Raw genomic sequence first — 25,463 nt, 5'->3', positions numbered from 1 at the left:
CGTAATGGAGAGGTTTGGAAAGGGCAGATGGTCAAGGAGAACTTGGCCAGCAGGGCCTGGGTTGGGGCCAAACTGGTAGCTAGGAAAAGCCTTTCCCCAGAGCAGAGCTGTGAAGTGCTTGGCAAAACTGAAGTGTTCAGAGAGCGCTTGGCTACTCTAAGAGCAGGGTGCCATTCGAAACCCCCGTACCCTCTTGGCAAACACTGTAAGGGTGGCAGGCGGTGCTGGTACAGTGGGTTGCCAGGAGTCTCACAAGCTGGCTTTCTGAGAAACAGTCAATTCGCAAACATTAGACGTTCCATCCCCGCCTTTATGGAGATTCTGGGTCTCTGTGAAAGAGTCGGAGCCAGCTCACCGCCATTATAAAACACTGCCGTATGGAGAAGTTTGTATTCACCACGGTGTGAAACCCCTGGTTCTCAAGGGTGTCATGCCCACGCGTCTCAGGTTAGTTTCTGAAACCCTTCAAACTTATCTGAGGCCTTGACTCAAAGCCCCACTGGGGACAGAGAGGGGAATCTCAGGAGTTAGCCCAATTATGCGTTTTAAATGTAACCCTGTAACTAACGGATAAAAAGCAGGAGAGAAGCTCTTTGGAAAGTGGAATAGATGCAACCCACACAAGGCAGGTGCGTCCAGAAGGGGTCAGGGAACAGCGCTTAGGCCCCTGGTCATGACTTAAATCCTGGATAACTGGGAAGGTGCAAGGAGACTGGAGAAAGCAAGTACTACGTACAACAACTCTGAGTAAAGGACAGGAAGGCCACGTCCAGATGCCAGAGCCTATGTAGGCACAGCTCTACTGCTGTAGCGAGACCGGCCTGGCCCCTAGTGAGGATGCAGAGAACCCTGTGGCGTGCCTGTGCCTGCAGCCCCCGGACACGCAGGGAGGATGCCATTTTGTAAAACAAGATGGTGTCCTCTGAACAACACACGTGCACCATTCCTGCCACATCACGTCGAGGGACGTGATCGTTCCCCTCTATTTGGCATTGGTGAGGCCTCATCTGGAGTACAGTGTCCAGTTTTGGGCCCCACACTACAAGAAGGTTGTGGAAAAATTGGAAAACGTCCAGCGGAGGGCAACAAAAATGATTAGGGGGCTGGGGCACATGACTTATGAGGAGAGGCTGAGGGAACTGGGATTGGGAAGAGAAGAATGAGGGGGGATTTGATAGCTGCTTTCAACTATCTGAAAGGGGGTTCCAACGAGGATGGATCTAGACTGTTCTCAGTGGTAGCAGATGACAGAACAAGGAGCAATGCTCTCAAGTTGCAGTGGGGGAGATTTAGGTTGGATATCAGGAAAAACTTTTTCACTAGGAGGGTGGTGAAGCACTGGAATGCGTTCCCTAGGGAGGTGGTGGAATCTCCTTCCTTAGAGGTTTTTAAGGTCAGGCTTGACAAAGCCCTGGCTGGGATGATTTAGTTGGGATTTGTCCTGCTTTGAGCAGGGGGTGGGACTAGATGACCTCCTGAGGTCCCTTCCAACCCTGATCTTCTATGATTCTATGGTCACACCACAGGGCAGATGCCAGTTTGCATGCAAGTGAAAAACCGCAGGCCTCACTGAAAACGTCACAGAGCAGGGTGGGTGAGGTAATATCTTTTTACTGGACCAACTTTTGAGCTTACAGAGAGCTCTTCTTTAGGTCTGGGCAAGATACTACCTCACCCAGCTTGTCTTTCTGTAGCCTGGGCCAACATGGCTACACCACCACTCTATTATAAAACCAGCGTGACGCACCCCTGGCCGCCAGGCAGGGTTCTTCTGCCGGCACAGTAAGACACCTCCCTGAGTGGAGGAAGCTGTGCTGACGGAAGCACGATTCTGTTGCCTTCTCCCTGGGGGGTTTGCTGGCATAACTGGGGGGATCACCCCTGCCCAATGTAGTTATGCCAAAGGTTGCCTGATTTGTCTTTTGCTCTTCACACAACACATGTAGGAAGAAGGAGCCACGCGGGCGCAGTGGGGTCCAAATCACCATGGTTCTGAATGACCTACAACGTGCAAGGGCCAGTTCCATATACCTCGCTGCTCTGGTCGGGCTGTGATCCTGAAACACAGGGAGTGCCCAGAGAGGGCTCCCACTGTCTAAAGGGACACTATGCAATTACCAGACCCTGCACCCACCCGTGCAACATTCATTCAGCTCCCCTGGGCACATGCATTCAGGCACAACCTGTAATTCCATGCTCACAGGCTGGCGTTTTTATGGCACCGCGAACAAGGTCGCTGGCGCTAACTGAATGCGGCCACGGTTTGGTATTCCTCCTTCCTGGGGTCATTCAGTGCGTGGCCCTGAGCCTTATTTCATGCGCCCCCCCCCCCCCAAAAAAAACAAACAAACAAACAACCCCTGCGCTAAAGATGGAGTATCTGATTTCCATGCGGGTTTCTCGAATGCACTCGCAGAGCACCTCAGATCTTCACACCACTCTGCCTCCGTTCCCCGTCTGTAAAATGGAATAATCCCTCTCTGCTTTACAGAGACAGACACCTGCTTGAAGTGTGCCCACCGGGTTTGGGGGCTTGTATGGCTGGGGGCGCCAATGCAGCACTCTGCATCCTGAAAACCACGCCCCAGGCGTCTTTGGTTGGCAACGCAGGGTCGACCCCTGAAAAGCCGGGTGACTTCTCAACATCGCACAGGGAGCCTCTGGCAGAATCAGGGGCAGAACCCAGCACTCGTGGGTCCCGAGCCAGAAGGGATCTGCATGCTTTCGGCTGCTGCAGCAATTGAGGCAGGGCGCCCGTGGACAACGGGCTCGCCCCTTAACCCTCAACAGGCTTGTCCTGGGCAGGGAGTGAGCGGTGCTGGTTAACGGGCAGGGAGCTGCATGGCTGGGAGCTGAGTGGGGGCTCACTGGGCATGTGTTCTGTGTCCTCTGGAAGGCATGGGAGCAGGGTGGGGAGGGTGGGTTGAGTCCTGGGGGGTGGTGGGGCATGTTCCCCACAGCCTGAGTTAGTGGATGGGCTGTGTGGGGGTACGTACCCAGCAGGGGGTGAGAGCAGGTGCTATCTGGGGGTTGGTGCAAACCCCTCCGTGTGTGGCTAGGGAGCGGAGGATGGTGTGTACCCCATGGCCAGAGTGACAGTAGCTGGCGTGTGGTGTGAGTAGGGTGTGGGGGCTGCCTTGGTGAGGGGATGCTATTTGCACAAGTGCGGGAGTGAGTGTGCGCGCCGTGTACACCTTTGGCGTGCAGGGCCGGGGTGAGGCGGGGGCAGGGGGGGTGCGCGTGGGAGCGTGCAGACTGCATAGCGAGCTGTGTTCCTTTGCCAGGCCCCGCTCCTGTTAATGGTTAATGTTGCCAGCCAGCGGCTTGGTGCACAGCCTCCCGCCAGGAGCTATCAGCCCTGCCATCAGCACTGAGAACAAACTGTACCTCGGTGGGATGGTTTGTTTTCATTCCTTTCTCCTCTCCCCGGGACATGATACCTGCAGGTGCACAGGGCTCTAATCAGCCCCACGGGATTGCTGCTCTGCACTCCTGTAATCTTCCCCGGCGCTGCCGCGTGCTAGGCGCCACTGCCCGCCACGCACCGGCCTCGGCTCAGCCCTGCTCCAGCCAGCCACCTCCCAGCGCCCCTACGGGCTCGCCCGCTCTGCCGGGCCAGGCTGGGTTGAGCTGCATGCGTGAGGGCAGTTCCCTGGGCCTGCCCCCTGTGCTAGCCCACTCCCTTTGGCAGGCCGGGCATCCAGCAGACAGAGCCGCGCTGCAGCTCAGAGCTGCCCCAGGAAGCTGTGCTGGTCGGTAACACCTGGTCATACCCACCTGGGGAAGGGAGTTAGAACGGCACCCCCACACACACTCACACGCATGCAATGCCCTGCACACCCTGATCCCCGGCAGCTCCCTCAGACGCTGGCCCCTGCGTGAGAGCCGGAGACGAACTCAGCCTGGCGCAGCAGAATCAGCCGTGTGGCTGGCCAGCGGGGCCTGGGCCCGGCTCCAGCGTCGTTCCCCTGACTGACCAGTGCCCAGGGTGCGCTGCCACCAAGCTCCCTCTGCAGAGGGCCCTGGGGCACACAGGGCCGTTGTCCTCCCTGGCACTGGGCAGCCTTAGATGGTGCTCAGGTGAGGGGGGAGCTCTGGTGCTGGGGATGGTGGGGGTCCAGCCCGGGTAGTGGGAGCCTTTGCTTTCTCCGGTGCTGTGAAGAGGGACGTGTGTCTGAAGCAGGCAGGGATGGGATGTGATTCCAGGTTTTCCTGCTCTTCTTCTTGGGCATCTCACCTGGTATCTCCTCCTTCCCACAGGCCAGCTCGGAGGCACAGTGAGACTCACCCATGTGGGTCTTCACACCACGGCGAGTCCCTCCTTCCCCAGCGCGGTGCGTCGACGCTGCACGGGCTCGGTGCTGGTGCTGCTCGATTGGTGCAATCCCGTTATAAATCCTGCCGGGGCCTGCTCTGCCCCCCGGGCGGGGGGTGCGTTGGGGGCCCAGAACTGCCCGGGCCAGCCGCGTGTTCGCCATTGCAGACTGAGCCTTTGCGTCTCCGGGGGCTCGGCCCGAGGCACCAGAGCTCGCGTACGGAAAGGAGCGGTCACCGCCCTCCCCCAGCACCCACGACACCCTATCCCTGCTCTGCAGCACCGGGGCTCCGTGGCGAGCAGGTGTCAGTCCTACTGGCTAAGGAATTGTTGGGAAAGGGGCGCGGGGGGCTTGGTTGTGCTTGACTCACTTGCCAGTTGCTTGCCATAACGCCCGTCAGCTCCCAGCAGTGCTGCGGTTTGCATTGTCCTTCAGGCAGGGTGCTCTGTCCGGGAAAGAGCCTTTGCTAAGGGACAGCGGGGGGGAGTGCAGGGGGGCTGAGTGGTCTGTGTTAGTCTTCAGCCATCCTTGATATGAAAAGCCAGAAAATAAAGGTCCTGAATCATGCTCGGCAAAGGGTGGGTCCCTGTTCAAAGGACAAGCCCCTCGTCCCGTGCCGCCATCTGTCCCAGTGCACCCCCGGGGGCCGCAGCCTCCTGAGTCACCCGCCCGTCTGCCCTGCCAACCCGCTGCCCGAGAGGAGTGAATCCTGGTGCCTGCGGCAGGGAGACGGGGGCGTCCGAGGCAACCTCTCCTCCCTCCACTGCTGCGTGGCTGGCACAGCTCTGAAGGCCCTGCATAAACGGCGGCTGTTGGCTTTACTGACGGTCTCTGCAGCAGACTGGTGGCTTTCAAATCAAACTGAAGACAACGGTGATTCCAGCAGGTCTCACTCGTGTTTGCATCGCACTTCGGAGCGTGCTGAAAGGGTGCTAAACGCTTACTCTGGCTGGAGCTTGAGCGTTTCCATGCGAACGGGTCTCGGCGGTCACCGGTCAGCTACACGTTGGCTAGGCCTGGGCTCTGCCCGAGGGGGAGTTTTTCCCGGAAGTCTGATTTCCAAGCGCGAGGAGAGGGACCCAACCCGCCTTGCTGGGCCGATCGAATGGAAGGGAGCGTTTCTGGGCCGGCTTCGGCACCAGGATGAGCGGGGCAGGATGCTGGAGCGTGGCAGGGGAATAACCCGCCCCGGGGCTGCTGGCAGCTGGTTTGATTGGGTGCGGGGCTTGAAATTGCCGTTGTAACGGTGGTGCAAACCGCTTCTATGCTCTTAGTAACGGTCCCTCCGGCTCTGGAGGCAGGAGGCTGCTGCGTGAATGCGACTGTCTGGCGCGCACGGGCCCCTTCCCAGGGAGGGGGCCAGCTGGACGGGCTGCATTGCTAGACGCTAGGGAGAGTTTAAACCTCACAGATGCCACGTGGCCAGAGAATTGCTGGGCTGAGATTGCCCGCCTCCCCCTAAAAGACGAACACGGAGAGCCCCGAGAGAGGAGCGGCTTGCGTTTGTCCTCACAAGGCGCCTTTGCCGCTACTGCCCAGCGAGAAGGCCGGGCCGGGCGGGGTGCTGCAGGCGGGGCAGGGGACTGATATGGTCTTTAAGGCCATATCTCATATGGTCTTTAAGGTCGTTGCAGCTTGTTAGGGGTGTGAGAATTCTGGCCCTGAGCCACGGCTGCACTTGCCGAAGCACCTGACACGTCCCATTGACTTGGTTAGGCCCCAGACACCTATAGGGAAGCACGTGTGTAAGCGGGTGGTGTTGGATTGGAGCCTGTGGCCTGGTCTACACTAAGCTACGTCACCCAGGGGTGTGAAAAATCCACACCCGTACATGGCGTAGTGTAGACAGTGCTGGTCAACAGAGATTCTTCTATCGCCCTAGCTACCGCTTATCAGGGCGGTGGATTACCTGTACCGATGGCAGAGTTCCTCCCGTTGGCGTCGGTACTCTCCAGACTGCAGCGTTTCAGTGTACAGAGTAGGTGAGGCTTGGTGAATGAGGCAGGGTGGCCCCTTTATGGTCGAATACTTTTTTTTAATCGGCAGGAAACCAAAGGCTGCAGAGTAAAATTGCCATCTCTCTTCCAGCGTCTCTGAACTTCTTTTCTTTCTGGCATCTAAATAAATCAAAATTACGTCTAACTCAAATATTTGTGGCTATTTTTAGCAGATGATTTCACTCCAGTTTTACAGAAAACCCCAATTAGGGTGGAGACAAAGAATGGACAGTTTCAGCCCCAAAGGACAGAGAACAGAGGGTGCGAATGGAAAGTGTCTTGCAACCTTAACAACACTGTAACTGCGGTGGGACTATCCACAGCATTGCAGAGTCCGCATTCGCTCCCTTGCTGTAAACCAACGGAGCCCATTCTTTGCTCTGGTGTTCACGCCGGCGCTCTGAACACGTTCGGTGTCTTTCTCTTGAGTTGTTCCAAAGCAGATTCAATCCTTGTTGCCCATATTCCCTCCACGGCATGATGGTAACATGTGGACTTAACAATGTGTGAATGCATTTCTGCAATATTTTTATGTCCTACCATTTCCCTCCTTTTCTTTGGATGCTTTGCAGAGACTTTCAGATTCTCTTCCCTTTGACTGGAACTGTAAACGATCTTCAGAAGGCTAAAAATATCCAGGGAAGGAAGCGTTTTCCACCGAGATTATTGTTAACGATCAAATTCAGGCAGAACAGTCCCTAGTTTCGGGTGGTTTCCCTGTGAAAGGCCGCCCAAGGTGGGTTGCAAGGTGCCGGTGGCATAGGGCTTGCGTTGCCCCATTACCAGGCTGCAGATGAATTGCTGCTGCAGGAGTTTCAGCCCGTGGAACAAGCTGTTAGATGACTATAAATCTTGCTCTGTATCCTGGAGAAGTCTTGTGCTGACCGACCCTGGAGAATTCCACCTCTGTGCTCCCAGCGGTCGCACATTGGGAGCCATCTCCTTCAGTTTTCCCACCTCAGCCCAGGGTACATGAGACCAGCTGTTGGAGATTGGGAGATCTTGGTTGGCTGCGAAGTGTTGCTGACTTTCATTGCTAGTCTTGTGAGATTTGGCATCTGTCACAAAACCCCAGCTTCTGGAGTCAGGTGATTGGGTGGGAGTCTCACTGGCTTTTTTTTTTTTTTTAAATGAAAGTTTCTAGCCCTCGTGGCTGTGTGAAAATGTGACTTGAAAAGCCAGAAGATGAATTAAAAGAATCCCAAATGTCCACATTTTTAAACCCTCCTGACTTTGTAGCCAGCCTCCAAGTGTTGAATGCATGGGGCTAGCGGTGCTGAGTGGGGGACGCGGTGCCAGCAGGAGCCAGGACAGGACAGGGTGCTAGATCTGACAAGCGGTATCATCCGGCTGGCCCCTGATCCTTCCCGCTCTCGGCTTGGCAGTGTGAATGATCTAGGGTGTTTATCTGGGGCTATTTTTAGAGCTCTGCTCTGTGATGGGTTTGGAGATAAATGAGTGTTTTGTTCCTCTTCTGTGAGGTAAAAACAGCAGCTGAGTGACCTAATAAATCCCTGTGCCAAGGTCACGTCCCCATGGGATGGGGGCCTCCTCCCTTGCTGCTTGTCTGCGATGAGATCGGAGGGGAAGATTAGGGAGGTGGTGGAGTATGAGTAGGGCTTGGCTCCCGGGCGGCGTGGGAAGGGGTGGAAGGGCAGCAGGAGGCTGGGGCTGTTACTGCAGGCCCTGGGAAAGCTGCGTGCATTTGGAGCGGATGACGTTCATGTGGTGGCAGGTGTCCTGCTGATAGCCCTGGGGGCCGAAGTCCTCAGCTCATCCCCATATCAGGTACGGCCTGGAGAGCAGCGTCCGCCGTGGGCTGGCTCACCAGCGTACCTCAGCCTGCGCTGCAGGAGGAGAGAGGCCAGTTTCCAGGGCTCGTTGGTTCCTGAACCTCGTTGTGGAGCCTAAAGCAGCCCAGCCGCTTGTGGGGAGGTGAGAGGGACGGGCCGGCCGGCCGGACTGGCACCTCTGCGTCCTGGGTTTGGGCGGCTGTGACCGCTCCCACGGGGAAGAAGGCCCCTGCACTGCTGGGTTTGTGCCATGGGCTGCGGCTTGGTGCACAGGTATTACCCTGTAGTAGGCACCATAAGTATATTTTAGACAGTTCCACATGTCCAGTCCGTGCTAGGCTTTCTCCGTAAGAATCTGTTATGCCGGAGGTGGGATGGATCCCAGGAAATGTGTCTTTGATCTCTGGGCAGCAGCAAAGCACTTTGAAGCTGGTGGACTAAATGGGAGAGCAGTTAAATGTCCCTTCATATAGTGATAGCTGAGACAGTAGAAGCCACCACTCAAATCACAGGCCAATGTGGCAAAACTGGAGTAGGAGTCGAGCCACGCAATCTGAGGGGTTTTCCCAGGGATCTTAACGCAAACACAACGGGCTGTGTATGGTTTGGTGGAGCTGTATGTATGCGCTAAACACAAACAGCAGACAAGAGGAGAGGGCCCAGAGAAACCCAAGGAGGCTGCCAGAGCTTCCTTGTTCACAAATCCAAGCCTCTTCCCAGCAAGCACTCTGCCCAAAAAGCTCTGTGTCTTGGCTTTCTCACAGGGTCATGCTCTTAGCACTGAACACAGCAGACGTCAAACAGGACTTTCCCTGTCCTTTGTCAATAAACAGGTTTGCATCACAGAAACACCTGACCTCATCATCAGCGTCTCCTCTTAACCAATATTCAGGTCCTTGCTGGTTGTTTTTGTTAACATCTTGGGCTAAAAAGGGGATGACTAAAGCTTGGTGTCCTGTTCGAACTTTAAGTCCTTAGTTAAGGTCAAGTCTACACTGCAGGCTTCTGCCAGAATAGCTGTGTTGGCCGGGGTGTGAAGAGGTCTGAGTCCTGATTGGCAAAAGCCCAGAGTGTAAATGGAGCTGGACTGGGAAAGCTGCCCTTTTATGGGGATAGCTTGTTTTGCTCGGGGTTGTGCTATGCCAATATGTAGCGCAGTGTTGCTGATGTAGCTGCATTCGCAGGCAGGAGGGCTTAGCCTGCGCTGTGTACCAGCACTCGCTGGCCCCGGGAGCGCTCCTAGCCACGGGTGACACACACACGTCCGGAATGTCTCAAGTAGTGTTTCCAGTTGTGCTACTTCTCTCAAGTTAACCCAGGACCACAAACTCTATCCAGACACCCCGCCTGAGATGCATGAAAGCAGTTGCGTCTCTGGGGTGCGTCGTACGTGGGTTTAAAAACGTACCTCCCCCACGCTGGCTGCCAAATCTCACAGCTGGGCTCCCGGTCACTGCTGGCACTCAGCTGGGAGCTGCCGCTGTGCTCGAGGCAGTGCTGCCCAGTGGCTGGATGAACAGACTGGGAGCCAGGAGCCTGGGTTCTGCTCCTGACTCTGGACCGTATGGTGCCATTCTTTGCTGGAGTTAATGGGGAGTTCTGCTTAACAGCTAGGGGCACCCTCTGCCCCTCAGTCACCAGCTCCCTATGACAACCTGGCCTGCCTGTGCCCATCTACAAACGAGGCATAATGAGACTTACCTGCCTTTTGAAGGCCCTTTGAATGGTTCTCATGACAGATTTTATTGTTGCTACGAAATCCCCATGGGGTAGATCCTGCCCCCCTGCCCGCAAGGCGCATAGGTGCTGCTCCAGCAGAGGGTCTCTGTGCACGCATCCCGCTCTGGGCCAGATCCTCAGCTGTGCCTGGTGGGGAGTGAGAGGGCAAGATGGCTTAGCTACCTTTCCACACACCCCACTCCTGCTGGGGCTGAGGTGGGGGATAAATTATGGTGGCTGCAGCAGGCCCATAAGTAAGGACCTGTTGGCTGAGGATGGGCCAGGTCACGGTGCCCTGACTCTGCCCCCCATCCTGCCCCTGATATGTTTTCTATGTGTAGGGGGAGGATGTGGTGTCAAGCTAGCTGCCATGGCTTCACACCACCCCCAAACTCCCTGACACAGAGAGAATCCTGGCTGCCCTTTTAGGGCATCTTCCCAGCTGGGGGCGGAAGGGGGGATATGTGTGGGCCCCATCCCTGTTTCCTGGAGCTCAGGGTGCGGAGGCTGCAGCTGGGCCATTTTGTGGGCAGCGCTTAGCATCCTCGCTCGCTAAGTCTTCTCTTGGCTCTTGCAGGGTGTGATTCTGGGTTTGGAAAGCAGGCCGCGCGCCACTTGGATTCCATGGGCTTTAAGGTGTTTGCGAGCGTGCTGGACCTGGAGAGCGCTGGCGCCAAGGAGCTCCGGCAGAGCTGCTCGCCAAGCCTCACGCTGCTGCAAATGGACCTGACCAAACCGGACGACATCCGGAAAGCCCAGCAGCTCGTCCAGCCCCAGACGGCGAGCACAGGTAGGAGCCCTGGCTTCCGGGCGCCCCCGTCCGCATCAGACCGCTGGGGGCAGCCCATCACGAGCAACCCCACGCGGGGCCCTGCTAGGGCGGTGACCTCAGCCTGTGGAGCAGGGCCCCAGACCAGCCCCTTCTGCCCGGTATTCCGGTTACGCTGCTCAGGCTGCACCCACAGCCTCCCCCCACGATCCGTGCGGGAGTCAGCTGTTCGTTTCTCCTGCTCCTTCCTGGCAGCGGCTGTGCCCCCAACTCAGCTCTCCCCTCACCCTTGGGCTCCAGCTTTGCAGGTGCATGGAAAACGATCTGTGCCTGGCTCTGAACCGCTGTCCCCTCCTGACCTGGGGAGCGCCCTTTGGTGGGAGGGGATAGCTCACGGGTCCTGGTGGGTCCCCTCCCTGCATCAGGGTAAAGCTGAGTTCCCTAAGCATCCCCGGTCGGCGCGGGCTTTCCAGGCAGTCGAATGGGGGGCAGCGTCAGGCCGCGCTGGTCCCACGCCTGCATCCCGCTGACGCTCTCCTTCTCCGCGCCCCTCCCCACAGGGCTCTGGGGTTTGGTGAACAACGCAGGCTTCGATGACACCATCGCTGACGCCGAGCTCTCCCCGCTCTGCAAATTCCGCACCTGCATGGATGTGAACTTCTTTGGCACGCTTGAGCTCACCAAAGCACTGCTGCCCCTGCTCCGCTCCTCCCGGGGCAGGATTGTGACCGTCAGCAGCCCGGCAGGTAAAGGCCCGGTCCCCACCCGGTGGGGAAGAAGTGGGGCTGAGGGGGGACCAGGCCACAGTGCCTCATAAGACCGGCCACATAGAGTCAGACCAAAGGTCCATCTAACCCAGTGTCCTGTCTTCTGCCAGTGGCCAGTGCCAGGTGCCCCAGAGGGAATGCACAGAACAGGGAATCAGCGAATGAGCCATCCCCTGTCGTCCACTCCCAGCTTCTGGCAGTCAGAGGTTTCCCAGGAGCTGTAGTTTGGTTGCATTTGATGGTGAGCTGCTCACTAGGGCCCCAGTATCTTTCATCTGGCCTCAGCTCGTAGATACCAAGCCAGGTTTGCCCCGATCCCCAGTAATGTATGTTTTATCTGGCACCTGTAGCCTAGGCTACCAAATTTCTAATTGCACAAAACTGAGCACCCTAGCGCCGCCCCTTCCCCGATGCCACGCCCCCTGCCCACCCCACCCCTTCTCCGAGGCCCTGCCCCCCGCTCACTACATTCCCCCTCCCTCAGTGGCTCACTCTCCTCCACCCTCACTCACTTTCACCAGGCTGGGACAAGGGGTTGGTGTGCGGGCTGGGGTGGGGGATCTAAATGGGGGTGCGGGCTCTGGGGTGGGGCTGGGGATGAGGGGTTTGGGGTGTAGGAGGGGGTTTCGGGTTTGGGGGGGCTCAGGGCTGGGGCAGGGCTTACCTCAGGCAGCTCCCAGTCAGCAGTGCAGCGGGGGGGCTAAGGCAGGCTGACTGCCTGTCCTGACACTGCGCTGTGCCCCAGAAGCGGCCAGCAGGTCTGGCTCCTAGGCGGAAGTACGGCAGGTGGCTCTGCACACTGCTGTCATCCGCAGGCACCGCCCCCGCAGCTCCCATTGGCCCCGTTCTCCCCTGTCGAGGAGCCAGACGTGCTGGCTGCTTCCGGGGCGTAGCGCGGAGTCAGGACCGGTAGGAAGTAGCCTGCCTTAGCTCTGCAGCACCGCTGATGGGACTTTGAACGGCCCGGTTGGCGGTGCTGACTGGAGCTGCCAGGTTCCCTTTCGAGCAGGTGTTCCGGTCGAAAACCGAACACCTGGTCACCCCACTGTGGCCGCAGCATCTCCGCGTACCAAGCAGCAAACACAGCCAAGAGTCCAGCAAGGGGACTAGCTGCCTCCTTCCTGCCCAGAAAGCTGCGGAATGTTTTTATTTTTGCTGGGCAGGGTCAGCTGCTCCCTCTTCCCCTGCTGCCATTGTGAGGTTTGCATCTTGTTCTGAAGGCAGAGCTCCAAGCGTTGGGGGCGTTCTCTCCCCCAGGAGGCAGGTCCATAGCCTTGTGCGACTTGCCACGAATTTCCGACCCCTGCTGCCACACGCCTCCCCCTGGAGGCTGGCGGGTCCATTCTGGGAACTGTTCCGAGAGCTTGACGCCCTGGGCGAGTGGCGCGGCTTTGGGTCACTTGCTCCAATGTCATGGGGGTCTTTGGGGAGGAGAAGTGATATCGTGACACTCGCCTGTTGTTCGAGACGGAGGCCAGTGGGGTATGCAGTGCCGGGGGTGAGGTGCTCTCAACTGGAGGTGGAGTTAGGACTCAGACTCGGGTCTCAGCTGTGACAGTCCTGAGTTTCACCCCCTGTGTCTCTTGGAAAGGACGTGCCAATCTGTGCTTAGCCGTGCTGTGCTGAAGTGCTGGACCACACCTTCCCCCCAGGACCGGGACCCAGGAGTTCTGATACCCGTAACTGTTACGTTGTCTCGCAAATACTTCTGCCCCCACAGCAACGGCCCGTGTGTTTTCTTCTCTCCAAGGCGACATGCCGTACCCGTGTCTAGCAGCGTACGGGGCCTCGAAAGCTGCCCTCACCCTCCTCATGGACACGTTCCGAAGCGAGCTGGAGCCCTGGGGGGTCAAAGTGAGCGTGATCCTACCCGGCTACTTCAAAACGGGTAAGAGCTCCTCACCCGCCAGCCGGGCTGTGATGGGGGGACACGTGGTGTGAGGCCTGCCTGGGGTGGTGTATTGGGCAGGTTTGTCACAACGGCCCCCGCCTCAGGGAACAACCCGCACTCGTTGCTGTGAGTGAAGCTCCCGAAAGCCGGCTGTGTGGGAAGACGCCCAGTCCCAGCTGTCCCCCTGAATGTTTACTGAGCGTTTCACAGCCGGTGTTAATTAATTAAAGCCTCGATCTGTACAGGAGAGGAGGAAAGGACCAGCCGCGGCCGCGTCTTGGTAAAGATCAGATAACTGAGAGATTGCTCAAGATCACTTCAGGCACTGCCAGGACTAGAACCCTGAACTCTCTAACGTCACAGAACTAGCTGTCATTTGCTTCCCTTTTGGGAGCGCTATGTACTGAGCTGTGCTGTGCCTAATTGCCCAGTGTCCTAAGGGGCGAGACTGTCCAAATGTCGCCCTCGTGGCCACAGGGAAGAACACCGGCAGCTGCTGGATGCTGAGCTGTGTAGAAAATCTGGCTCTGGTTGCGATGCGGAGCCCCTCTAGAAAATCGGGCCTTAGCTGTCCCTTAGCCACACCTCACTCTTTTCTGGGACTGTGCTAACCATCCTTCCGGCCCCGGTCACGTCAGTTGCTCTGCTCTGAACTCTGCAGATTGGCAATACCCTCCTCTCGTTGAAGTGCCCAGAACCGAACCCCACGTTCCAGGCGTGTTCGTACCCCAGGTTTAGAGAGGAGCGTTTTTCTGATGTGAGAGGAGACCTGCCAGCTGGGCAGTCCCCAGAGCTGGAAGGAGAGGGGCTTCATTGACACGGGGTTCAGACCAAAACTGCACGGGGCTTTTTCTGCTCCACTTCCGAGGAGAGCAACAAGGACAGATTTTGCTATTCGAACCCCAGCCAGTCCAAACATGGGGGCAGGTCACTTTTGTGGTCCGCAGGGGAGATGGAACTTTAATATCGTGGAACTAACTTTGCTGGCAGCTCCTTCCCTGGCCGTGTTGTGTCTCCCGGGGCTAGAGATCTTGTCCTCGCTCTGTTTTGATGGGGCACTAAGCAGCCTTCTGGCTGCTGGATGAAGTGGTGCTTTTGGTCTGCAGTATCACGTCTAATTTACTTGGCCCGAGTCTCAGCAGTTCTGTTTCCCAGGGCACATCAAGGCATGGGATTATTTTCCCCAGCTATTTAGCAAGCGTTCTGCAGGCTGACTCTCACTTTACCTGCTGCCCGTGTGTCTTGTCTCTCTGGGACCTGCTACTGGGTTTCACGGGCCTCACTGATGTTAGCAACTCTTGCCAATTTAGTGTCATCATCTGCACACGTTGTCCGTGTGCTGTTTGCCTCGCCCTGTCATTATGATGCTGTTACTTAACAGCAACGGTGGGCAGGGAGTGTCACAGAAAGATTGGAAACCCCGCAATGCACAACTCACAGCTAGATCAAAGGCAGCAAGTGCAGGGAGATATGTCCCCGGGGGAACGTGAGCAGGAGGCAGGGCTGCAACCTGGATGCCACTAGTTACTTTTAAAAATTTTTGCACTGCATTGCACAAAGGAGGAGCGTGGGCTTGTCCACACATGGAGCTGTTCTGGAGTGGCTGTTCTACTGTAAATTCACCCTAGTCCGGAACAAAGTTCCTGTGTAGACGAACCCTTACGTGGCAACAGAGGATCCGGCGCCGTGAGGTGCGTGCCGAGGCAGCAGGCGGGGGACACTGAGGTAGTGGAAAATCCAGGACTGAGGATGAGGGCTGAAGGCAGCGCAGAAGTGAGGGTGGCACTCCCATGATGACCCCCTTTTGGGTCAGGACCCCCATGGTTCCAACACTGTGAAATTTCAGGTGTAAACATTGAAACCGTGACATTGACTAATTTTAAATTCCTATAACCATAAAGTTGACCAAACTGGACCATGACTTTGGTAGGGCCCTACCCAGTGGGGACGGGTCACCAACTTGTATCTACGCAGCCAAAAAACCCCCATGGCAGTGAGTCTCCACCCGGGACAACTGTCTTGGGCTTGCGGGGCTCAACAAAGCACTGTGGATGTTCAGACTGGGGCTGGACCCCTGGGCTCTGAGACCCTCCCCACTCACCGGGTTTCAGCCCGAGCATCTACACTGCAGTTTGAGCCCCGCAAGCGAGAGTCAATTGACCCAGGCTCTGAGCCGCACGGCCGCAGGGTATTTTTGCTGTGTAGATGTCCCCTGAGAACCAGAGGCCATTCCCGAGCAGGTGGCGTGTTCTCATTGCTGACAGACTGTCTCTCGCTGGGCAGCCTGGCCCTTAGAGCAGGTCCCCTGGAAGGGATTATGTGACGAGAACCACTGCATGATCCTGCCCCCTCCTGCCAGGAGCACAGGCCGGCGGGGCCTGTTCTCGACCCCACGGCTGGGAGGAGGGAAGGTTCCCTAGGTTTGCTATCCATGGACGCCCTGGGTGGAGGAGGGGGATGCTGCGCTCTCTGCATTCTCCCGGGTCGTGCGTCTGGGATAGGGCGGCCAGGCAGCAGGGACCAGGGCTTAAGGCTGTTGGGTTCATTCTAGGTACGAGTTGCGACCCTGCCTACTGGCACGAGAAGAACGAGCAGCTCCTGGCCAGCCTGCCCACGGACTTGCTGCAGGCCTACGGGGAGGAGTACATCCATGAGATCAACAAGCAGTTTGTTAAATTCATGAAGATTGCGAATGAGGATTTGAGTTTAGTGGTGAACAGCATCGCCGACGCCCTCATCTCCACCACTCCAGCGCCGCGCTATTACCCGGGGCGGGGCATACGGCTCATTTATTTCATCCACCACTACCTGCCCTCCGTCATCAGAGACCTCTTCCTTAAAGCATTCTTCATCAACCAAAAACTCCCCAGGGCGCTGCAGCCAAAGCACCAGAACGGGCTCAAGCAAGAATAACCCTTGCCGCAGGCTGCGGGGGAGCCAGGAAGGCGCCTGGAGATGTTGTAAAGCAGTGGCGGGGTGGAGGGAGTCTTCTCACTGTATAATCTTAGGCACAAAACTAGGTAAAACCGAGAGCGCGCACGTGCATGACACGGCCGCTGCGTTGTTCTTGTGTGCCGGGCAGGGCGAATCAGCACACTCAGCAACCAAATTGCTTTCTCTGAATCAAAGTGATGCAGATCTATTTCCTACTGTGTAAGAATCAAAGTGCTCGAGAGACCTTGGTGGGTATTATTTTTCCGACTGGGTGTCGCTCATGAAAAGGCCGCTGGCGAGACGCGGAATCACGTATGGGTCAGTTGCCCCACCATGTCATGTACCTAAGTGATTTTTCTCAGCTAAGTGAATTTTTCTTTGCTGCTGCTGGGATGTAAGTGTTAATCTCTCAGCTGTCTCTTGACTGGCTCAAGAATGGTGGCTTTTACCTGTCAATGGACCAAACCTGTGTCTGCCTCTCTGTGCAGCTCTTCACACTCCAGCCCAGGACCCAGCTCTCCTGGACTTCAGCTGGGACTGTGGTGGCCAAGTCTCGAGCGGACGGTCTACAGATCTTTTCACAGGATGAATTATGTGATTGTCACTTTTTAAATAAACCGGTTATTTGTATTTCAGCTAAACCCCTGAGGTCTCGCTCTCTCCTAGTGGAAGGCGGTGGGGCTTCCCAGGGGAAGTCCACACCCATAGATGTTGGAAATGGTCATTCAGTCCATCCCTCACCCAGTGCACGACTGGGCCCTACCAGAGTTGGCAAGGGGAGGACAGTCTTTGGGTGGGGGCAGCGTGTACCTCTATCAGAAGCAGCCCTGCAGGGGTGCAGCTCGCTGGCTGAGGGTGCTGTTTTCTGGATGTTTGAGTGTCTCGGGCTCTTTGAGGATCGGTGTGCGGGGATGTTAGTGCGTGGCTGGCGCTGTGATGGTTGTGTTCATGTTCTGAGGTTTGGCACATCGACCCATTTGTCGGGCTACCCTCCAGGGCAGTGATTGTGGGTCTCTGTGGGGGGGAGGGGCGGGGGCAGTGTGCAGGGCTGAGTGTGTTTGTCCAGGGTTGTGGCTGTTGTGGGATGTGCTGCAGTGTGGGCAGGCAGGCCAGTGCCCATTTACCCAGGGAGCCGGGACAGTTGGCTCTGCCAAGCCATCTCCAGGACACTTGCCCATGGCAGTGGCATGTGGTGGCACAAGTGCCCAAGTGCTGTTGGGGGGGCAGCCCAGGGCCTGTGAGGGTGTGAGATGAGCACAGGCCTTGGGGAGGGGCACCCCACTGACAGGATAGGGAGCTTGTGAGGTGCAGGGGATGCTGGGGCAGCCCAGGGCCTCTCCCTGAGGCACAGGGTGATGGCTTCCCCCCACCCCAGCTGCTGCGGGAACCCACTGCAATGGCACGGAAGAGAAGCTGCTGCTTCAGCACCTTTCCCATCTCACCCTCCACGCAACCCAGCTGCACTGGGGAACTGCACAGCTCACCTCCTCCTGGGGGGTGAGGCCTAGCGAACTCGGTAATAGGAAGCACCAGCACCCCCGGGTCCTGGGACCTCTGCTGCCCCCAATCCCACGACACCCCCAGCCTGCTCCCCCACACCCCCGTAGTTACCAGCCCCCCCAGCAACACGGCTCATGGGGCCACCTGAGGGACGGGCGCTGGCTGGGCTAGGAGCTCTGGGACACCTCCGGCTCCCTTCCATTCTCTAACCGGGGCAGGGAGCAGCCTGAATTGCTCCAGGCCAGGCTGAGCGCTCAGGAGAGCAGAAGTGGTTCCCATTCCCCGCTCTGCCCTCCTGTGCACTGGCAACCTCGCCCAGCAGCAACGGCAGCGGGCTGGGGCAGAGCCTTGTTTGTCCCTCTCCCCAGGCCTGGCCCCTCCGCTATACGCCCCACACTCTCTGCAAGGAACGGCCTGGTTTGGCTTAGCCGCAATGCTAACCATGGAAACCGAGCACCAGGGGACTAGAGCCCTTGTGCCAGGCTGGTAACCCTACATGCCCCGCGCTCCCCGCCCAGTGCAATTCACTCGCTGCAGCTGGGCGACAGGAACTTGGGGACAGGGCTCTCAGCCAGTGCAGCTAAGCCGGCTTACAAGGCCTACAACAGGGGTGATTGCCTGTGCTCAGAACCTGCCTGCAGCATGTGTGAATACAGAGCGAGGGGGCTGGCCGGGCACGGGACCACCACTCGGGTGGCTGGGGCCAGGCCTGCAGCCACAACACAGGGGCCATCTCTCACACGCTGAAATGTGAGCCCGCTCGCTTGAGCTTAGGAGCAGGGGTGGTTCTAGGCCTTTCAATGCATGTTACTTGTTGGAGTGACATCCCCGGGGGGCAGGATTGCCCGCTTTGCCCAGAACAGCCACATGGCTGGCTGAGCTCTGAGGGGCCTTTGCTGCCTTTCTGCTGTTCCTGAGGCTTGGCAGAGAGCACTCAGGCTGTGCCACCTCTTACCCAGTGCCAGAACCCAACAGGCCCCAGGGCAAGTGCTTCCAAGCCTGAAGCAAACATGTCCCTGTCCTGACACCTGTGCGCTCCCGGCAGAGCAGCACAGATGCTGGGGGGACCTCAGTGATGGACATCCGGCTCTCATGACGCCGGCCCGGCCATGACCACAAGGCCAGCACCAAGGAGCTGCTGCCCCGTGTGTGTGCCTGGCGCCCATGACCCTGCCCTGGTTTCTGAGGGCATGCCTGCCATTGGCCAGCCCTGCTCCTCCCTAGGCCGCATCCCCTGACTGTCCCCTCTCAGGCCAGGCCACCAGCTGATGGCATCCTGTGTGCCAGCTGCCATTACGCAGCAGGGTCAGCACGGGCAGGTCACCCCTTCGGGAGCTGTGACCCTGGGTTCAGACAGCACCTCACCCCAAAGCCCTGTGTAAGCTTCACAGTGGGAAATGAGGCAAAGCCTGAGAGAAAAGGCTTCTACTGGGCTAAACAGGCTGTAGGCTCGCCTAGCCTAGTGCCAGCTGCGCTGGTAAACTTAAGAATGGCCTGGTGCCTTCATCCCCCCCACCCCCACCCAAGCAGGCACCTCTGTGTCAATCTGCTCTTCATGAGCAGCCCCCTGCTACATTCCCTGCCTTGGCACAACAGCCTCATCCCTGCTAATGCGTCAGGCCTGGTCTCGCAGCCTCCTGAGCGGCTCGCCAACAGGTGTTTCACCTGCCCCCCTGCTGTGACCTCCCTAGGCGCTGCCCCACAGTGCTGCTGTTAGAGCAAAGCCAGACTGGCTCACTGCCCATTCCATAACCCAGCATGGCCATGCAGCACCGAGTCCACTCACCAGGTCCTAGACGGCCTTCACTGCACAGCCTGCACCCAGCCCTCCAGTAGCCTAGGTGCGGGGGGTGGCAGAGTGCCCAGGGTGCCAGCCCAAGCACAACTGTCTACTCTTGGGCACAAGCCAAACGTGAGGCAGCTGCACTAGTGCCATGTGCCAGCCTGGGCCACACTGCATCTGCAGACAAGCTTGCAGCCCCATGCTGCCATGCATAAAACAGTCCCGGCTCTCCATGCCTCATCAGGCAGGGCTAGGTCACCGCGTGCACAGAGCGCTCCGCGCTTTCACAGCTGGATGGCAGGCTCAGAGATCATTCGCTCAGCTGGTCTGACCTGTAGCACGCAGGCAGGCCCTGTTACCATTTCACCCTGGCTGGAGCCCGCCCAGGAACTTGCATTTGACTCAAGTGTAACTTGTTTGGCTAAAGCAGGGGTCAGCAACCTTTCAGAAGTGATGTGCCAAGTCTTCATTTATTCACTTTAATTTAAAGGTTTTGCGTGCAAGTAATACATGTTAATGTTTTTTTAGAAGGTCACTCTCTCTGTCTATATATTATATAACTAAACTATTGTCGTATATAAAGTAAACAAGGTTTTCAAAATGTTTAAGAAGCTTCATTTAAAATTAAATTAAAATGCTGATCTTACGCCGCTGGCCCGCTCAGCCTGGGGTTCCGTTCACCTAGGCCGGCAGCCAGACCCCCAGACCGGCAGCGGGCTGAGCGGGGCCGGCGGCTGGGACCCCAGACCGGCAGTGGGCTGAGGGGCTCAGCCCGCTGTCGGTCTGGGGTTCCAGCCGCCGGCTCCTGCCAGGCAGGGTCCTGGCTGCCAGCCCCGCTCAGCCCACTGCTGGTCTGGGATCCCAGCCCTCCCCACATAGAGTGGGTACCTACCTTCTCCCTGGTTCTAGCCCCTTCTCTTCCTCTCTCTGCACTGAGCTGAGGGTGGGAGTGCACTGAGCACAGGGCTGGGGGCGAAGGAGCAGGCTGGGGGATGGGGTGTAGGGTCTGGCCAGGAGCTAGAATGAGGGAGGGGGCTCAGGGTTGGGGCAGGAGGTTTGGGTGTGGAGTGCTTACCTGGGCAGCTCCCATTTGGTGCAAGGGGTGCAGAAAGGAATGTGGGGAGTGTGTGCAGGAGCTCCCGGTTGGTGCTAAGGGTGGGGGTGAGATTGTGGGGGGTGCAAGAGTCAGGGGCTGGGGGGCTGGGGGGCTGGGTATGTGTGGGGGGTGCTGGAGTAAAGGCTGGGGTCGTGGGGGGGTGCAGGGGTCAGGGCAGAGGGCTGGGGGGGACTAGGGTCATGGGGGTGCTCCCAGCCCCCTGCCCAGAGCGGCTCAGGGTAGGGGGCTGGAGGGGATATGCCCTGATTCCCCATCCCCTCCCCACCTCTTCCTCCGCCTCCTCCCTGGAGCAGCGCGGTGCTGTAGCTCCACTTCTCCCCCTCCCTCGCAAGGGCCATCAGCTGCTCTTGGCAGCAGGGAGGGAGAGGAGAAGGGGCAGGACCCCAGCACCGCGGGGGGAGGGGGAGCTTGCCTGCCCTGCAGTAGCAGCCGGCAGGACCAAGCTTCTTCACCCTGCCCTGGGGGCGGCGAAGAGCGGGCCGGGGCGGGCAGGATTTTTAATGGCTCGCTGCTGCCTGCCGGGGTCCCGGCCTGGGTTCGGCAGCGGGCTGAGCGGGGCCGGCGGCTGGGACCCAGCCAGCAGCAGGGTGCCATTTGAAATTGGCTCGCGTGCTATAGGTGGCCGACCCCTGGGCTAAAGCATCTTCCAGAAAGGCGGCCAGCTGTGATGTGAAGCCTTCAGGAACTGGCAGAGCCACCCAATCCAGCAGCTGAACCGCACTTCAACATTTGGGCCATTTCCCATTTCAGCTTCCAGCCCCTGGTTCTTCATCTGCCGTTCTCCACTCACGTGAAAGCGCCCGCTTGGCCCCTTGTGCACCGTACACCCATCCATCTTCCTTCTGCAGAGCTGCACCTGCTGGCGGCCTCAAGGCTCTACCTTTGAGGCATTTCATTCCACCCACAACTCATTTGCGTGGCTTTTTTTTGCACCCTCTCCAATTTTTCCACACCTTTCTTAAAACATAGCCCAGACCTGGTGGCGGTATCCCACTCTGTCTCACCAGTCCCGCCCGCTGAGGTAAAATCCTCCCCCAGCAGAGGGAAAACACAGTGACACAGCCTGAGGGCCGAGGCATGAGGCGGACACCGTGGGCCCTGGACTGATGTGGGTCAGCAGGCAGAGATGACCACGGGAGAGGCACCCCCAGGAGAGGGCACGCCCCTAAGAGAGCTCATCCCGGAGATTGCTGGCAGGAGGCACTGGTGAGCGAACCATGTCACAGTCTTACAAAGTAAAGAATAAGGATTATCACACCTTTCTTCCAATGCCCATGATACCAGATTGCACTGCTGGCACCCCAGCCCACACACCCCCTCCAAAGGGGAACAGTGGAAGTAAAGCTGAGACTCAAAATAAGAGCATCACCCACCACTAAGATTTTCTCTTCGGCCAGGTCTACAGTCCCACCTACTTCAGTGGCCAGGCCAGCGCCAGCTGGGTTGTAGAGGTCACCAGAACCCAGCCAGAGCAGCAGCGTGCGGCTGGACCTAGGCCTGGCCTGCTCAGGTCTAGTTCCGTGTGGTTCCTTCATAGCGTTCATGTCCTATAAAGAGCAGGAGCCCCAGTGAGGCCAGGAGCCCAGCTGGGAGTCACTGGCTACACTCAACCCTTTGAGGCTCCACAGAGAAACGTTTCACTGAGTGCTGGGCTGGGGCACCAGCTGAGGCCTGGGAAGGGCAGCGGGCAGAGGAAGGCTGGGGGCCCACTTGGCTCCAGTCTCCCCAGGAGGGGGGAGGGCACCGTCCCACAGGATCAGCTCCTTGACTCTCCTGGAGTGATGTGAATGCTCCTCGCCAGGTGACAGCAGTAGCAGCAGCCAGCCCATGCAAAGTGGCGGAAGGAGCAGCGAGGGCAGCCCTAGCCCAGAGGACCCCACAGAATCAGCAGGACATGGTGCTACACCAGAGTAGAGCGAGGGAGGGGGTGATGGGCTTGCGGCTGACGTGCTGGCCCAGGCTGCAGGAGCTCCACCCCCAAGTGCCAGTCTCCCTGCGTGGCCACAGCCCGTGACAAGGGACTAGGCCATTACCGACGCGGGAAACAACATGGGCATTGCTGATTGACCAACAGCTGCTGCAGGATTCCTGCTTGGTGACAGGGGATAGGCAGGCTGGTGGGAACGGCTGGGGCCCAGGAGGAACGTGTTTGAGAGTTAGACCGTCAGAGGAGTGAAGTTCTGGAATAGCCTTCCAAGGGAAGCAGTGGGAGCAAAAGACCTATCTGGCTTCAAGATTAAACTCGATACGTTTACGGAGGAGATGGTATGATGGGATAACATGGTATTGGCAATTAATTGATCTTTAAATATTCATGGTCAATAGGCCCAAGGGCCTGTTAGATAGGGTGGGATCTGAGTCACTACAGAGAATTCTTTCCTGGGTATCTGGCTGGTGAATCTTGCCCACATGCTCAGGGTTCAGCTGACCACCATATTTGGGGTCAGGGAAGGAATTTTCCTCCAGGGCAGATTGGAAGAGGCCCTGGAGGTTTTTCGCCTTTCTCTGTAGCGTGGGGCACGGATCACTTGCTGGAGGATTCTCTGCTCCTTGAAGTCTTTAAACCACGATTTGAGGACTTCAATAGCTCAGACATAGGTGAGAGGTTTATCGCAGAAGTGGGTGGGTGAGATTCTGTGGCCTGCATTGTGCAGGAGGTCAGACTAGATGATCATAATGGTCCCTTCTGACCTTAATATCTATGACTAAGTCACTCAGCCGTGACATGGGGATAATCCTGCCTGCAGGCCCAGGCGTCAGATCTGTGCAGGCAGCACCAACCCTGCAGGTGCCAGGGGGTAACAGCAGCAGCTGCACCATGGTTACCTACCCTTGGATGGCTCCAAACACAAATTCAGACCCTGGTGAAGCTGAAGGCTTCAACCAAGCTCCCCCCAGCCTGGGCCCATCCCTCATGATCCCTGGGCCCACAGGACTGTTTAGCCTACCCCCCACCTACAGCCACAGCCCATGCATCAGAGAAAGCAGCTGCCTGGCCTGGGGGCCTGTGGAGACGCTCGCCCAGCCAGCACGAGCACGTGAGGCGGCTGCGGCCCCATACACGCAGGCCTGCACCACAGTAGCAGCACTGACCATGCCCAAGGATTGCCAGGGGCTGTGATGGCCCCACAGTGAGCTGACACGTGGCTCAAAGCCCAGTTCAAGCCCCCAGGGGGAAAGCAGGGGCTCCGTGACACGCTGCAGGCTCTGAGCACTGGCCTTGCCCCTGCCATCCCAGCACAGGGCCGCCCGTCTCACCGCTGCAGATGGGCAGGGCTCCTGGAGCTGCAGGCGAGAAACCAGTCAAGGCAGCGGGGTGCTTTAGGCAGATATTTATTGTCACGGGGGAGGGGAGCCAGAACAGCAAACCACTCTGCAGAGAGTGACAGAGCAGGGCGGCCAGGCTGTTCCTACCAGTCTCCTACACATGCATGTAGGAGCAGCACAAAGCTTGCTTCATGGCAGCGGAGAACAGACAGCCTTCTAATGCCAGCTTGGAGCACGACAGCTAAGCAGCTGGGCCAGGCCCTGGACAGGAACCACGACCACCCCCCGCCTGCTGAGCACCCTGCTTTGGGGACAGTGCAATTCCAGCAACCTTCATCTGCGGAAACAGACCCAGTGGAACCTGACTCCAGGTCCCAGCAGAGCAGGGCCTGGGCTGCAGAGACTGAAAAGAAGGGTGCTCTGGGGCCAGGAAGGTGGAGTTCAGCACAGGCCAAGGGAACTCTGAGCAGAGAGCAAGTGGGTGGGTGGGTGGGAGGCAGCTAAGGGCACCAGAAGTCACCCTCTCTCCCTCCATGTGCAGAGCAGCAGCGACCCCAAGCCAGCAGCAGGGAAGGCAGGAGAAGCTCAAAGTCCATGCTCCTCAGGTCTCCCCCTCCCTGTCTCAACTTCCATTAACGGGCTGCAAAGACCATGTCGCTGAAGGCAGGTCTGCTCTTCAAGCCAGCCTGCCTGCGCAGGGCGATTACAGGCCGAGGCAGTTACCCACGCTGACTGCCAACACCCCAGTGTTCGTGCCAGACACCCAGCAGGGGTAGGATGGGGTTTGGCAGCTTCCCATAAACCCCTGGCCCAGAAAGAGCAACAGGTCACTTCAATGGCCTTCTGGATCCCTTTGAATGACCATCTTACCACCTGGGGAAACCGAGCCAGCAGCCACTCACCTGCCCCCAGAATCTGGGAATGAGCTTGCAGTTATGGGGACACGTGCTCCTAACCATGGAGCAGAAGGGTGTGGGGCCTGCTCACTGCACACCTGGACATGCTCGCAGATGGCCTGTCACTGCAGTTTGTAAAGGAAGCAATGGGCTGCTCCTGGGATATAGGCAGCCAGCCTGGCAGGACAGCCAGCTCAGAGCCCACAGGAATGGGCAGAGGCCGGGGCTCCCAGAAGAAGAGTGGCAGCTAGTGGGGCCAGGTGAGCAATGCAGAGGGGACCCTGAGGTAGCCATGGGGGTTGGACAGGCTGGCTAGCACCTCCACTCAGCAGTAGGCACGTACTGCCCCCACAGCCACTGCAGGGCCAGCCTCGCTCGAGACCCGTTCCCAGGTTGAGGGCAGGTTAGCAAGAATCTTTCAGGGGCAAAGGCATTTGCTCGCTGGGTCCCCCCAGGCAGGTGACTGGCCTGCCTCAGCACCAGCAGGTCCACAGGAAGAAAGTGCAGCCTGGCGACGGGGGGGGGGGAGAAGGACGGGGTCACTGCGTGCTGCTCAGAGCCCTGCAATAGCCAGCAGGAACCTCTGCCTCTGCTCTCCGGACAAGGACTGCTCGGTTTTCTGCCCTCGGAGGATTCAGACACAAGATGATGCAGGAATTACACGGCAGCATCTGCCGCACGAAGGGAGGCAAGAGAAACACGCTCACAGGAAGC

General features: G+C 58.1%; 1 protein-coding gene across 2 annotated transcripts in view; it reads left to right on the top strand.

The window, feature by feature from the left end:
- The window catches only part of HSD11B2 (hydroxysteroid 11-beta dehydrogenase 2), a 53,848-nt gene extending 37,027 nt beyond the window's left edge, over positions 1-16,821 (top strand). For both annotated transcript variants that reach the window (XM_027830641.3, XM_043526123.1), the window contains exons 2-5: positions 10,403-10,615; positions 11,155-11,340; positions 13,112-13,249; positions 15,804-16,821. In XM_027830641.3, coding sequence (XP_027686442.2) covers positions 10,403-10,615; positions 11,155-11,340; positions 13,112-13,249; positions 15,804-16,165 — 899 coding nt within the window. In that variant the 3' untranslated portion in view covers positions 16,166-16,821. The remainder of the gene's footprint in view (positions 1-10,402; positions 10,616-11,154; positions 11,341-13,111; positions 13,250-15,803) is intronic.
- Positions 16,822-25,463: the final 8,642 nt, after the last annotated feature.

The sequence above is a fragment of the Chelonia mydas genome, chromosome 12 (assembly GCF_015237465.2).
Source record: "Chelonia mydas isolate rCheMyd1 chromosome 12, rCheMyd1.pri.v2, whole genome shotgun sequence".
NCBI lineage: Eukaryota > Metazoa > Chordata > Testudines > Cheloniidae > Chelonia > Chelonia mydas.
This window is presented reverse-complemented; position numbering and strand designations above follow the sequence as displayed.